This window comes from Scyliorhinus torazame, chromosome 7, assembly GCF_047496885.1.
Source record: "Scyliorhinus torazame isolate Kashiwa2021f chromosome 7, sScyTor2.1, whole genome shotgun sequence".
In the NCBI taxonomy this organism is placed as follows: Eukaryota; Metazoa; Chordata; class Chondrichthyes; order Carcharhiniformes; family Scyliorhinidae; genus Scyliorhinus; species Scyliorhinus torazame.
Genome location: NC_092713.1, coordinates 113,690,046 through 113,706,131, shown reverse-complemented (window position 1 = coordinate 113,706,131; position 16,086 = coordinate 113,690,046). Strand labels below are relative to the sequence as shown.

The window sequence follows — 16,086 nt, the reverse complement described above, 5'->3', positions numbered from 1 at the left end:
GTCGGAAAATACTTTAAAATGATGTCTACACATATTTCATAAGAAGCAAAAGATAAAAATCTTTGATATCCAGCCTTATACCTCGGGGTATTCAAGAGTGGAGTTTTGTCTATTTTATTATAATGAGACAACGTCACAGGGAATTTTCTGGGAAGGCCAGGAAGTTGTGCAATTGCGAGCATGAATGGGGATATAAAGTTAGCTAGCAGCTGCAGTGAAAGTGTCACTCAGCAACGATAACCTTTTCAGGCACTGCTCCTTTCCTCTACAGAGAGACAGCCAGAAACATCATTCAACATTCATTCAACTTTCAACTGAGCATTTGTAGAGTGCCAGGATCAACAGAAGTGATCTGAGCCTGAAACTGCTAAGGTAAGCCAGAATAAAGTGAAAGACTGGTTTGTCTATTGTATGCAATATTTTCAATAGTTTGATCAAGCATTTTTCTTTGAAAGAGAAAGGCTCTTTTCTCCTCCTTTTTATGGCTTCATCTCCTGAAGTGTGATACATGGGTCTTCTAGTATTTTGGCCAAATTGCCTCACTTCCCATGTGATCCTAAACAGGCTATTCGACTATCTGGGCAACACTATTGTGGGGTCACATCTCCTCATCCAAAGACTACACAAGGTACTATCCAGTAGAAGTTACTGGAAAGCAGTCAGGATTGGGAATTCTGGTGGATTTATCTTCTCCTGAGTCCAGCATATTGAAGCCAAACATGGTACCTTAACCTTTAACCCAAATAAAGAACAACTAAGGGGAATTAAAGGAAGAAAGAAAACAGCAAATATTCTGACCTACTATGGTCAAAATGGTCATCAGTGTCCGTTAATGGCATTGATCAATAAGTCAGAATCAAACTGCTCAGGCTTAAAATTGTGATATGATTTGATGCAAAATATGTATTGTTTAGGAAAAATATTAGACTTGATTCAAACTCTATTTAAAATGTTTTCAATCTATTGTGAAATCTTTCCCCCTATTAAAGTTAGACATACTCGTAGTCCCCAGGAAATTTAATGACAGATACAAAAATGTTGAAGCTGTCATATTTTAATTTCTTGCAAATTGGGGGCTCATGGAATTCAGTTTTGCTCATATTGTGGTGTCAGTTTCACAGTCTATCTTTATATGACTACAGTGAGGAAGAGACTTTTTTATTTAACAGAAACAAAGTATTTTCTGCAGGAGGAAAATAAATCATAAAAAAGACAGTAAATAACATTTCAAGAGTAATTATTCGGCTAATTAAATAATTAAAGTAAGTGATGGTCATTGTAAGAAAGGTCTGATATTCCTGCCGCTGTTGCTGGTGTGGTGGTGGTGGAGGGGGTGGCGGGGGGCGGGGGGGGGGGGGGTGGGGGGGTGGCGGGGATGCTAAGAGGGTCTAAAATCTTACCGTAATACACAGGTTGGTACAAACCAGCTGACTTCAAATCTGCTACACTAGGCTCTGAGGATAATTAGTCATGTAAAATGTAAGGCAAAATTGTTATAAATTCAACTATGAAATCCAATGATTTATTTTGGTTATTTTTCAGTAGAAGCTTAAGATTTGTTCCCCCATGTTTTCTACTCTGAAAATTGTAACAAAATAGTATTGACAAATCCTTCTTCCAACTTTTAATTCATGTCATGATTAGAACTGATTTCAAGGGGCTGTTAGTCATCTGTATATATGAACACTGTGGTCACATGAACAGCTACAGGGGCGGCAGGGTAACATAGTGGTTAGCATAGTTGCTTCACAGCTCCAGGGTCTCAGGTTCGATTCCCAGCCTGGGTCACTACATGTGCGGAGTCTGCACATTCTCCCCATGTCAGCGTGGGTTTACTCCAGGTGCTTCGGTTTCCTCCCACCGTCCAAAGATGTGCAGGTTAGGTGGATTGGCCATATTAAATTGCCCTTAGGTTAGGTGGGGTTACTGATTTACTGGGATAGGGTGGAGGTGTGGGCTTAAGTGGAGTACTCTTTCCAAGAGCTGGTGCAGATTCGATGTGCCGAATGGCCTCCTTCTGCACTATAAATTCTATTAAAAATTCTATGAACAGGTTTGTAACCAATGTAAATTTTGGTATCTGTACTATCCAAACCTCAGTGATATTTATGCTGTAGATGCTAACTCTTGATATGAATTTTCTTAGCTAAGTCGGGGCCCTTGCACAGATACTGACTTAACTGCAGATTAGTATCGCAGTATCGCCTTCGAGACATGTGGAGCCAGTAGCCTCAACTGTTACCTATGTGTTAATGGTTGGGGTAGGGCAACCCTGAGCTCAATGTGCCAACTTCGCCCACCAACACCCAGAGACTGGTTAACATTTTGTGGGACAATCAGTTCTTTCCTAACATCAAAACAGCTTAAAAACTATTGATGTGCCTGGAAATCTGTCATATTTCACGTTGCATTTGTTGCAACTATAACTTTGCTGCCAATTGTTATTCTTCATAGGAAGGCAATAACCGTCATGCATCTGCTCAGTGTTCGGCCCGATAGGGATTATAGCAATAATCACCCATCAAGGAAGAGGACTGTTCCAATCCAAAGCCTGGCTCCACCTATGAGTTGAACGGACTAAATTAAGCTGTTACGCTCATAATTTTATTGAGCGAATGGAAATAAAAACAAAATGCTGCAGATGCTGGAAATCTAAAATTAAAAAGCAAAGTGCTGGAAAAACTCAGCAGATCTGTGAAGAGAGAAACAGAGGACATGATCTAACCAAACTAAAACAGAGTGCAGTTCCAGGCGGCATTTGTAAGGTCATTACCGGCCTTGTAGCCCTGGGAACGACCCCACTATTAACCGGCACTCTGTCTTGTTTTCGTGCCCCGGTGGGGAATGCCCTGTCAAGGCCGCATTTAGCTGTATTTCTTGCACGGAGGAGCTCTGACGAGCGGCGCCCCTTCAGTGCAGGAAGGAATCGGGATGCCATTTTTGACTGGCGCTACGTTCTCGCGACCCCAAGATGCAACCCCTGGATTCCCCACAATTCCCAACCCGCCTTTGGGGTCGTCAGGCCCCCTGCACCCCTCCACATAGGGGTCCATCTGGCCCAAACCCCGGCACAGGCACAATGCCAGCTTGGCACCTTGGAATGTCAGCCTGGCACTTGGCAGTGCTCCTACCAACCTGGCAGTGCCACCTGGGCACCCTGGCAGTTCCAGACTGGCAATCAGGGGCTACGGCCAGGGTGCCCAGGTGTCACTGCCAGGCTGTCAGTGCCAAGGTGCCCGGGTGGCACCAGCAGTGCCAGGGTGTCACACTGCCTGCAGGCCGACCACCCGGAGGCTTGCGATCACCTGGTTGACTCCCCCCCCACCTCCCAGGTAGCATTCCGCCTGGTCCCCATTTATGGGGACCGGTACTCAGCACTGCCCGGCTGGGGTCTCCTCGGCGAGACCAGTAGATGCCGGGTGGAGTGTCGATCCGGCGAAGGCAGCTTCTAAGCCAACTTCACTCTGTGAGATTGGATCACGCCCATTGTGAGCAGGATCCAGATCGCGACATCTTGTGAGATCTGGTTAGATCTCGGGAGGCGTAACGGCTGTCGGGAAGCGCGCAACGCAACCAGTAGATCATGCCCAGAGTTAGCGTTTCGACTCCGTATGACATTTCCCCAGAGTGAACAGATGCTTAAAATACTTGTATGAAATTCCCTTTCATATTTTAAGGGAGCTGTTAACCAGCAAAATACAAACATTGCAAAGCTTCATTTCAAATGTCGCGTTTTTAACGTCATGAAGGATGAGTGCTATGATCAAAATGTTCGAGGTTTAGTATTTTAAAATAAAATTACACAATGAGAAGTGTATCTTCAATATTACATATTTATCTTGGTTATGACATACAGGATCGATTCTGCTTAAAATGATTAATCATAGTTTGTTCTCTGTAGGCTGACAGCAAAATGACAAACAAGGTAAAGCAACAATCTCCATTGGTTCAGAAGGGAGGAAGTCAATTGTGGTTCTTCACCATCATTGTTCTTGGTAAGATATAAGTAAGATAGAATAAAAACTGCAATAAGACTGTTTTTGACAATATGGGTGAATTCTATTATACTTCATTCTAATATGCACTGTCTTGGGTTGCGACTATTATTTCTGAAACATTAGAAGAGCTGGCAAACAAGTATCTGTACTTTGATAGTTCAGCAGGTTAGGCCTCTGGAACCTCCAAATCCACTCACTCCTCTATCTGATGGTTATAAAGATCCAGTTTCTTATGATTTGCATCAAACAATGGCTTACTCAGAAATGCCAGAGGTTGGTGCGGAAAATGCTAATATGTTTAGAAGGATGAGGGGAAATCTTATTGAAACTTACAGGATACTGAGATGTCTGGTTAGAGTGGACGTGGAGAGGATGTTTCCACTAGTAGAAAAAACTAAAACCATAGCGCACAGCCTCAGACTGAAGGGACGATCCTTTAAAACACAGAAGAGGGAGAATTTCTTCAGCCAGAAGGTAGTGAATCTGTGGAACTCTTTGCCACAGAAGGTTGTGGAGGCCAAATCACTGAGTGTCTTTAAGACAGAGATAGATAGGGTCTTGATTAATAAGGGGGAATCAGGGGTTATGGGGAGAAGGCAGGAGAATGGGGATGAGACAAATATCAGCCATCATTGAATGGCGGAGCGGACTCGATGGGCCGAATGGTGTAATTCTGCTCCTATGTCTTATGGTCTTATAGTACTCAGTCATCTGTGTGGTGTTGGGTGTTCTAACACACAGAAGAGCCAACACAGTTGCATATGGTACAACACTTGTTTATTTAAACTTGCTATTTACAACTTGGTCTTTGCACTCTGCACGTGGGGGGCTCCCTGCTTGTGGTGTTTCAACAGCTCTTTCATGCTTCCTTCTCCCCAGACCTACTGACCTCCAGGTGTCGTGCTCGTGCTTTTTATGTGGTTGGTGTTCTTGTCTGTGATTGGTTGTGGTGTTGTGTACTCTGATTTGCCTGTTAGTGTGTCCATCATGATGTGTGTGTTTGAATATCATGACATCCCCCCTTTTTACAAAGATATGTGCCTACGTGGTAATAAATATGATCGTGACGTGAGTGCATCTAAGAGTGTGTGTGTGTCGTGTGCAGCATGTGTCTATGACGGAACTATGTACATGGGGCGATGTCGAGTGCGTCACATGAATCCAGTTGTACCATAACATAACAGAAATGCGAACGAGAGAAGAAGAAAAAAAATTTTGAACAGTTGTCCAGTCAGACGACATCTGGAACGATAAACAACAACAGGTTATCATGTAAAATTGTCCAACTTATTAAACATATGAACTGTATTATAAGTCCATTCTAATGGGTTTGCGACGAATTCGGGTTGACCGCCTTAAGGGTGGATCAAGAACCACCGGCTGCTGTGCAGGCATGGCCATGGGTGGCGATGGAAAGGGCGTGATGTGCGGCAGCTCCACAAAGTCATCCTCGGAAGCCTGTTGAGGATCTGGCGTGTTGTGTGGCTGTGAACGTGGAAGTCGGCGAAGGGCGCGCCGATTGCGGCGACGCACGGAACCATCCGGCATGCGAACCAGGAACGAGCGGGGAGCCACTTGTCGGAGGACTTCGGCCGGTGCTGACCAGCCACCATACGGTTGATGGACGCGTACTTTGTCTCCGGAGGACAGGGGGGGCAGGTCCGTCGCTCGTGTGTCGTACCGACCTTTCTGGCGATCACGCTGCAGTTGCATGTCCCGAAGAACCGCCTCATGGTCTGTTGTCGGTGCCAGGACGGAAGGTACCGTCGTCCTGAGGGAGCGACCCATTAGTAGCTGCGCTGGCGAGAGGCCCGTGGATAACGGGGCCGATCGATAGGCCAGCAAGGCAAGGTTAAAGTCCGATCCGGCATCAGCCGCCTTGCACAGGAGCCGCTTTGCGATGTGGACACCCTTTTCAGCCTTCCCGTTCGATTGTGGATGCAGAGGGCTGGATGTCACATGAGTGAAACCATATGCTGCGGCAAAGGACGACCATTCACGGCTGGCAAAACAAGGTCCATTGTCTGACATGACAGTCCTTGGAATGCCATGGCGAGCAAACGTTTCCTTGCAGGCCCCAATGACTGCGGACGACGTCAGATCATGGAGAGGCATGACTTCCGGGTAGTTTGAGAAGTAGTCTATAATAACAATGTAATCTCTGCCGAGCGCGTGAAATAGGTCAACACCCACCTTCGCCCAGGGGGACGTCACCATCTCGTGTGGTAGAAGTGTTTCCGGAGGTTGCGCCGGCTGAAACCTCTGACAGGTTGTGCAGTTGAGCACCATGTTGGCTATGTCTTCATTAATACCCGGCCAATATACCGCCGCCCGGGCCCTTCGTCTGCATTTTTCGACACCCAAGTGGCCTTCGTGTAGTTGACGAAGAATCATCTGGCGCACACTGTGTGGAATGACGATCCTATGCGATTTCATAAGGACCCCGTCTATATTGGTGAGATCATCTCGCACATTGTAAAACTGGGGGCACTGCCCTTTTAGCCACCCTTCCGTCATGTGGCGCATCACTCGCTGCAGCAGAGGGTCAGTCGCCGTCTCTGCGCGTATGTGGGCCAGACAAGGATCATCAGCTGGCATATTTGCTGCTGTCAGAGTCACGTGTGCCTCAATTTGACGCACGAACCCCTCCGCATCTGGTGGTGTGCTCACTGCTCGGGAAAGAGTGTCCGCCACTATGAGTTCCTTCCCCGGAGTGTAGATCAGTTCAAAATCGTACCTCCTGAGTTTGAGTAAGATGCGCTGGAGGCGAGGAGTCATGTCGTTCAGGTCTTTGTTAATGATGTTGACCAGGGGGCGGTGGTCAGTTTCGACCGTGAATCGTGGCAGGCCATACACATAGTCGTGGAACTTGTCCAGTCCAGTTAACAAGCCCAGGCATTCTTTTTCGATTTGCGCGTAGCGCTGTTCGGTAGGGGTCATGGCTCGTGAGGCATACGCAACCGGGGCCCATGACGACGTGCTGTCTTTTTGCAGGAGTACCGCTCCAATACCAGATTGGCTGGCGTCTGTTGAGATCTTTGTAGGGCGAGTCGCGTCAAAGAAGGCCAGCACTGGTGCCGTGACCAGTTTGTGCTTGAGCTCCTCCCATTCCTGCTGATGCGACTGGTGCCAGTTGAATTCCGTCGATTTTTTTACGAGATGGCGCATGTTTGTTGTATGAGAAGCCAGGTTGGGAATGAACTTCCCAAGGAAGTTGACCATGCCCAGGAATCTTAAGACAGCCTTCTTGTCAGCCGGTCGTGGCATGGCTGTGATGGCGCTAACCTTGTCTGCATCGGGACGGACCCCGGACCTTGAGATGTGGTCCCCGAGGAATTTCAGCTCCGTCTGGCCGAAAGCACACTTCGCACGGTTGAGACGCAGGCCATTTTGCCGTATGCGGGTGAAGACACGTCGAAGACGATGCATGTGTTCCTGCGGAGTGGTGGACCAAATGATGATATCGTCCACATATACACGTACCCCTTCGATGCCTTCCATCATCTGCTCCATAATGCGGTGGAATACTTCAGATGCCGAAATGATGCCGAATGGCATCCGGTTGTAGCAGAATCTGCCAAAAGGGGTGTTGAATGTGCATAGTCTTCGGCTGGCCGGGTCCAGTTGGATCTGCCAGAATCCTTTGGACGCATCCAATTTAGTGAATATGTTGGCTCGCGCCATCTCGCTGGTGAGGTCTTCTCGTTTTGGGATGGGATAGTGTTCCCGCATGATGTTGTTGTTCAGATCTTTTGGATCTATACATATACGGAGCTCGCCAGAGGGCTTCTTTACACAGACCATGGAGCTGACCCATGGCGTGGGCTCCGTGACCTTGGATAGGACCCCTTGGTCCTGAAGAATCTGCAGTTGTGCCTTGAGGCGGTCTTTGAGAGGCGCAGGAACCCTGCGAGGTGCGTGAACGACAGGGATGGCGTCCGGTCTGAGTCGAATCTTGTACGTGTGTGGCAATGTCCCCATGCCTTCAAAAACCTCCTGGTTGTGAGCGAGGAGGGAATGGAGATTCGCGTGGAACTCAGCATCCGGGAAGTCGGATATCTCATCTGGAGAGAGAGACATGATGCGCTGTACCAGGTGAAGGACCTTACACGCTTGTGCGCCCAGTAACGAGTCCTTTGATGAGCCCACAACTTCGAAGGGGAGTGTGGCCGTGTACCTCTTGTGAGTCACCTGTAGCTGGCAAGATCCTACGGACGGGATAACGTTCCCGTTATAGTCAACCATCTTAAGCCGGGATGGTGTGATGAGTGGTTTGACCTTCATGGCCTGGACTGCAGAGTAAGCAATCAGGTTGGCGGATGCGCCGGTGTCCAGACGGAAGGCGACGCGCGATCGGTTGACCGTCAGGGTGGCACACCACTCATCGTCTGGATTGATGGCATTGACCTTGTTGACATCAATGACGGCAACTCTGAAGTCATCCTGGTCATCTGCATCACTTAACTGGAAGTCTTGATGCGTGGGCTGGACGGTCCTGACTCGTGTGCGAGGTTGTCGAGGATGCGCCGGATCCATGGGTTGAGCCGCACGACAGCGGGCTGCGTAGTGGCCTATCATGGCACATCTGTTGCACTGTTGGTATTTTGCAGGACATTGCCCTTTTAAGTGTAGACCTCCACACTTGCTGCACGTCATGACGTCACGGCGTTCGTTGCGCCACTGCGCATGCGCAGTGCGATCTTGCGGTGGGCGCGCCTGCGCAGTGCGTCCCTCGTTGTGGCCGTTATTCTTGGCGCGCACCTGCGCGGGAGACCGCGAAAAGCGCGGGAAGCGGCCGCTGTCGTCCGGGCCGTGGGTCGGGAAGTAATCGACGGCCTGGATGCGTTCAACGTCGTGGGCGGCCTGGCTTGCCGATTCGACGGCTGGGGACCCCCTCCGTGCCAACTCGGACGCCTGGAATCGGGCAAAACGGCAGGTCGCATTTTCATGGAGGACACAGGCTTCCACAGCAGACGCTAAGGTGAGGCTCTTTATTTTAAGAAGCTGCTGGCGTAGGCCACTGGAGGCAACGCCAAAAACAATCTGGTCCCTGATCATGGACTCTGTGGTGGTGCCGTAACCGCAGGACTGCGCCAGAATCCGGAGGTGCGTCAAAAAGGGTTGAAAAAGCTCCTCCTTACCTTGCAGGCGTTGCTGAAAGATGTATCTTTCGAAAGTTTCGTTTACTTCAGTTTGAAAGTGCTGGTCCATTTTGAGGATGACCGTGTCATATTTGGCCTGGTTTTCGCCTTCCTCGAACACCAGTGAATTAAAGACATCATTTGGGTGGGGGCCTGCGTAGAAGAGGAGCATTGCAATCTTCGAATCATCCGAGACATTCTGTTTTTCGGTGGCACGGATGTACAGGTCAAATCGCTGCCTGTAGAGCTTCCAGTTGGTGCCTAGGTTCCCCGTGACTTGCATCGGCTGCGGTTTGCCGGTGTGGTCCATGTCCAGAATGGCAGGTTGGTAGGCAGGTATCGATCCACTCCTGTACCATGTGGTGTTGGGTGTTCTAACACACAGAAGAGCCAACACAGTTGCATATGGTACAACACTTGTTTATTTAAACTTGCTATTTACAACTTGGTCTTTGCACTCTGCACGTGGGGGGCTCCCTGCTTGTGGTGTTTCAACAGCTCTTTCATGCTTCCTTCTCCCCAGACCTACTGACCTCCAGGTGTCGTGCTCGTGCTTTTTATGTGGTTGGTGTTCTTGTCTGTGATTGGTTGTGGTGTTGTGTACTCTGATTTGCCTGTTAGTGTGTCCATCATGATGTGTGTGTTTGAATATCATGACAATCTGAATTGTTCTTTTCTTTACAGAACTAATGCTTCTGGGAAGAATCCAAGGCTGGACCTATGAATATGTTGACGAAAATATGGCCTGGGAAAATGCAAGACGTTTCTGTCAACAATATTACACAGATCTAGTTGCAATCCAAAATGCTAGAGAAATTGAGCATTTGAATAATTTCATACCTCAGGCAAATTATTACTACTGGATTGGAATAAGGAAAATAAATGGCGTTTGGACCTGGGTTGGTACTAACAAACCTCTCACCAAAGAAGCAGAGAACTGGGCTCAAAATGAACCGAATAATCAGGGAACAGATGGGAATGAAGACTGTGTAGAAATGTACATTAAAAGGTCCATAGATACAGGGAAGTGGAACGATATCAACTGTAATAAGAAGAAAAGACCTTTGTGTTACAAAGGTAAGATGACAAATTAACCAGAGATTATTTTAATGAATGCCCTGGGTTATCACTACAATCATGCCTAATCTCAGAGTCACATTTGAAGATTTTAAACAAATCCTGAATTACTGCAAAAAAGATCCTTCACAGTCTCTTGATCCAACATTGGTGCATTATTCAAGTGTCCTCTCTAAATAGAACGGGATTAATGTCTAAATATGAGATTAGGCATTAAAATAATCCTATGTAATTTTCACTTGGTAAAATATTCCTTAATTACCCTGTATATATGATAAAATTTAATTATTTAAATACAGTGTTCATTGTGACAATGTCACTATTGTATTGATTCTAAGAGGAGCTTATATTAATGTTCTTTTTTATGTGCAAAGGGTGTTAATGTGCACTGATTTCTAAATCATCTTATCTTCTTTAGCTTCATGCACTCCCACTTCATGTAGTGGTCATGGCGAATGTGTCGAGAATATTGGAAACTACACATGTGAATGCAATGATGGATTCTATGGGCGAGAGTGTGAACATGGTAAGGGGATATTACCTTCACAGAGAGTGTGAACTGACTGGTGTTAAAAAAAAAAGACCAATTATTGGAGGTATATATTGAATTAACTTTCTCCACTCATCAGTAACCTGAATTTGAATGGTTGTCAAGCTTATCAGTTTTTTGGCCTATGGATTTTTTTCTCCTCATCTTGTTTTAATGGGAAATCATTATTGGCTTTGGTTACATGGCTGCAACCCAACCAACACCATTTCACCCCCGTGATCTTTCTTCCTTTGTTAATCCAAAAGCCTGGGATGGTCTTGCCTTACTCCATGTCAATATGTGCTTAGTTTTCAGCAGGAGACTGTAGGTTGTGAGTGGAAACAAGGTCAGGTTGATCACCCAGGCCCCAACCCTTCTCTGTCCAGTTTCTGAGAACCAGGGCCCAATGTTTAAGTCTCTATTGCTGCCACAGTTTAGACCAGTTGAAACATCATAGACTGAAGAGGTCATTCCTTCATATGAGAAGTCAATGACAATATGCAAGCAAGTTCAGAAATTACTCCCAAAATATTCAGAAAGCACCATGAAAACATTCAAACTATTATTCAGTTCTAAGACAAATTGTGAAGACTGCATCATAACTATGTATGAATTACATCCTCAGTCCATTGCAGGACATCCATCCAGAATGTCCCGAATGCCCTTTCTCCAATATTACAACACAATTACTTCTTTTTTTTAAATGACTTTTTCTGAGTTCCAAAGCCAGGGCTCAGAGTGTGGACAGGGGTAAACTCCTAATCCAGCTCCTCGCCTGCTCCAAAAAACAATTCAGATTCAAATTGAATCCAATTCATGGTCCTCACAAGAGAGACATAACAGATCTGAGCCAAAAGGCAGAGCAGATACTATACTTGATCTTAGCCAAAAAGATTACACAACTACTTCTTAAATAGTTTCCGAGTTTAATTTTCCACTGCTATGTCTGGCAATCCATTTCATGCATTGTTTAATCTGTGTGAAAAATAGTTTCCAAATATCAGTCCCAAGTTTGTCTTCTGAAGGATTAAACTGGTGAGCCTAGATCTAATTTCATAAATGGATTTTTATGCAAATATATAAAAGAAAATCGTAACACAATAACTAACACATTTGCCAATCCCTCCTGTCCAGCTGAACAGTGTGCCACTCTCAATGTTCCTGACCAAGCGACTATGAATTGCACCCATCCTCATGGAAACTTCAGCTTTGACTCCACATGTGAATTCCAATGTGCAGCAGGGTTTACACTGCAGGGGTCACAGGATCTCCGGTGCAATGCAACAGGGATGTGGACAGCAGAGACACCCAGCTGCGAAGGTATATCACAAACAATACCCACTAAAAGGAAGAGAAAAGTCAGAATCAAAATTTAACATGTTAAAGACATTTATGGTGGAGGGTATTTAAGAGTATGTTCAATTTCATAATTTATGTGTTTTAGTTGTAAGATGTGGAGACCTGGTGGTTCCTCAAGGATTCAAGAACTGTTCTCATCCCATCGAAGATTTCAGTTACAACTCAACATGCGACTTTAGCTGTGCTGAAGGGTTTGAGCTCCGAGGATCAGACAGACTGGAGTGTGGGACATCTGGAGAATGGTCAGCGCCCATCCCTAACTGTGAAGGTAGAGTGCAAAATTATCCTAAGGAATCCATACACACGTAATTAGCCACAATCCACATGGGACTGTAAGCGTTTCTCTGTTCATTGTCACCCTTCCCTCTATTTTCTGATGCTGTCCACCTTATTAGTGTCACAAGTAGGTTTACATTAACACTGCAATGAAGCTACTGTCAAGATCCCCTCGTCGCCACACTATGGAGCCTGTTCGGGTACACTAAGGGAGAATTCAGAATGTCCAATTCATCTAACAGGCATGTCTTTCGGGACTTGAGGGAAGAATCCGGAGCACCCGGAGAAAACCTGCGCAGACACGGGGAGAACGTGCAGATTCTGTACAGACAGTGACCTAAACCGCGAATCAAACCCAGGTCCCTGGAGCTGTGAAGCAACAATGCTAACCACTGTGCTACTGTGCCACACGCTCAGTTCTTCTCTGACCTGCTCAGTACTTTCCTGATATTCCATCTTTTCTAATCACCAATACCACACTCACTCTCATCCTGCCTTTTACAGTGGTTGTACTTTCTCAATGCCACTCGTTCGGCTAAAAGCCCATGAGATGCTGGAAAGCTGATTTTCCAAGGAACGAAAAGTAGAAACTTGTGAATTACTCAATAGACAGGGTTTCAGATACTATGTTGAGTGGGAGCTTTTCTATTTATTTATGTGGACTTATTGTTTGATGTTTGTTTCAGCTGTGAAATGTGAAAGTCTGGTGATTCCGAGGCAAGGGAAAATGGACTGTTCTCATCCTATTGGAACGTTCAGTTACAACTCTACATGTGACTTCAGCTGTGCTGAAGGATTTGAGCTCCGCGGATCAGACAGACTGGAATGTGGGACATCAGGAGAATGGTCAGTGCCCATTCCCACCTGTGAAGGTAATGGCAAATAAAATCTAAAGATTAAAAAGGAAAAATGTTGAAAAGTATGCTAAAATTATACACATATATATAGTGAAGTGGGAGATTAGAGAAGTTGGGATTGATAGTGTAAGAATATTATGAGTTAATCTGTTTACTTACTACCTAGACAATTTTGCATTCGACAATATGCTAACCTGAATAATTTTAAATATATAACAATGTGAGTATTCATTTAAAATCAGCAAGCTAGACAAGCTAGTGTATCTTGAAAAGTATTTGTCAATGACTAAACTAAGCTGTTGAATTGTATGAATAAACTGCCTTGGCTGCACCAGTGTGAAGGTGGACTAAACTGTAATGTCTGCAATTAAAAAGTTGAACATTGGATTTGACAGGATCACAAGATGCAGAGAGGGCAGAAAAACAGAATGTCTCTGTAAGATGTTAACTGGGAACAATGTGGAAGCAGAGAAACTTAGTTGGGTAAAATGAAAGAAAGAATGATTGGATCCATTAGTTCACATCGCCAAGATAAAGATGTATAAAGGAGAAGGAATTTATGATGATGAATAGCAGAGGGAGAAAGAAGTGGAAAGAGTGCCTTAGCTTGAGTACTTGGGAGGCAAGTGTTGACTGGAAGTTAACACTTAGCTATCAAACATTTAAATTTCATGCTGCATCAACACCATATTGGTGGCACAGTGGTTAGCACTGCTGCCTCATAGCGCCAGAGACCTGGGTTCAATCCCAGACTTCGGTGACTCTGTGTGGAGTTTGTACACCCTTCCCGTGTCTGCGTGGGTTTCCCCAGGTGTTCGGGTTTCCTCCCACAGTCCAAAGATGTGCAGGTTAGGTGGAGTGGCCATTCTAAATTGCCTCTTAGTGTTCAAAGATGTACAGGTTAGGTGGGGTAATTGGGATGGGGTGGGGGATTGGGCCTAGGTAGGGTGCTCTTTCTCAGGTTCGGTGCAGACTTGATGGGCTGAATGACTTCCTTCTGCACTGTAGGGTCTCTATGACTTCTATGGAACATGTCTCATGTGTGAGCGTAGGTGCCCATAGTAATTGATTTTTAAGCATTAAAGAAACATTTGGACCAACTAAGGCAGGCAGGAGATTTTAAAAGCTGAAAAGAGGAATTAGAAGTCACCGTGGGAGCCTGAGCGAGGTAATGAGTAAATCTAACTAGACAATCTATCTCAGTATAAATAAAAGAACTGTGAATTACTAGGAAAACTAGGAAGACAAATAGTGCAGTGACAGTCATTACCTCTGGAGCCCCTGGGTGGAGGGGGAAGACATTTTATACATTTATATAAATTGGGGTGACCTAGATTTGAAAGCCGCGTACTATGATGACACTGGCCATGATTTTCAACTACCTACCAGGTTGTATTCTCTCCACCGAGTCCATGTAACCAAGAAGGTCCAGAGAGAGGTCCATTTGCCTCCAGCCATGCACACAAAATGGGTTAGAGGCCTGAGCATGGGGATTAGATCCTTAAAAGAGTTAGCAGATAGTGGAAAGAGAAACTTAGTTTGAGAAAGTGGATGTAAATGCTGGGTGCAACCTAACACCTACCCAGCTAACCAACTGAGAAAAGGATAAAAAAGCAAGGAAAGGGGAGTAGCATGTCTGAGTCAGTCCAATAACTGAATGGATTATTTGTGACAGTACATTACATCTCATCACGGTAATGTATTGATCTCTGCTTTATGACATTGAAGAGAATTATTGCAACCAATTGGTGTCTGGCTCAAATTCTGTGCAAAACCCTACAGTAAAGCTTAATCTTATTGGCAAAAGAAGTCAGCAGTGAGATGAGATAATGGTTATATTTACATGGGGAGTTGTTACATTAGAAAGCAGTGTCTGAAAGAGTGATTGGGTGCCTGAGCAGAGTTTCTGGATTCCAGGACTGTGTTCAGTTCTGGTCTCCTTATTTAAAGAAGGATATAAATGCGCCTGGTGGTTCAGAGAAGGTTCACTGGATTGATGCTTGGAATGAGCGGGTTGTCGTATGAGGATAGGTTAGACAGACTGGGCTTATTTCCGCTGAAGTTTAGATGAGTGAGGGGTGACTTGATTGAGGTAAATCTGGACCGAAATGCTTACAATGGGTAATCCCATTGACAAGCAGCGGGAAGGTAGAATCCCACTGACAGCGAATGGTACGTGGCTGGCGGACCGGAAAATCCAGCCCTATGATTTTCTCTCAGAGAGTTTGTGCGACTCTGGAACACTCTGCCTCAGAAGGTGGTGGTGGTGGGGTCAGTGAATACTTTTAAGGCAGCGATAGATAGTCTCTTGTGGGACAGGAATCAAAGGTCATCGAGTGTAGACGGGGAATGTGAAACGCAACATAAACAGAGCAGCCACGATCTGATTGAATGGTGAGGCAGGCCCGAAGGGATAGTTCTGCTTCTAGTTTGTATGTTCATATGACAACAGAGGCAGGTTTTCTCCTGATTTCCCAGCTGATGGGCAGGGCCACCACCTCCACATTAAATCCCAGCTTACTATCCAAAGTCACATGCTTGACATAATTAACTATGCATTATATTTGATATTTCAGCTTTAAAATGTGAAGCACTCGAAATTTCCAACCCTGGATTCAAGAACTGTTCTCATCCTATTGGAACATTCAGTTACAACTCAACATGTGACTTCAGCTGTGCTGAAGGGTTTGAGCTGCGAGGATCAGACAGACTGGAGTGTGGGACATCAGGAGAATGGTCAGCGCCCATTCCCACCTGTGAAGGTAGAGTGTGACATTATACTAACAAATCCATCCACATATAATTAGCCACAGTCCACCTGGGACTGCAAGGATTTCTCTGTTCACTAT

The 16,086-nt window shown here is 45.6% G+C and overlaps 1 protein-coding gene across 1 annotated transcript in view; it reads left to right on the top strand.

Moving 5' to 3' along the window:
• Positions 1 to 247: 247 nt before the first annotated feature.
• Positions 248 to 16,086, top strand: part of LOC140427353 (P-selectin-like) — a 136,462-nt gene continuing 120,623 nt past the window's right edge. Inside the window, exons 1-8 of the mRNA XM_072512903.1 lie at positions 248 to 372; positions 3,902 to 3,995; positions 9,824 to 10,216; positions 10,635 to 10,742; positions 11,880 to 12,065; positions 12,190 to 12,372; positions 13,067 to 13,252; positions 15,814 to 15,999. Of these exons, the coding sequence (XP_072369004.1) occupies positions 3,914 to 3,995; positions 9,824 to 10,216; positions 10,635 to 10,742; positions 11,880 to 12,065; positions 12,190 to 12,372; positions 13,067 to 13,252; positions 15,814 to 15,999 (1,324 nt within the window). The 5' untranslated portion in view covers positions 248 to 372; positions 3,902 to 3,913. The remainder of the gene's footprint in view (positions 373 to 3,901; positions 3,996 to 9,823; positions 10,217 to 10,634; positions 10,743 to 11,879; positions 12,066 to 12,189; positions 12,373 to 13,066; positions 13,253 to 15,813; positions 16,000 to 16,086) is intronic.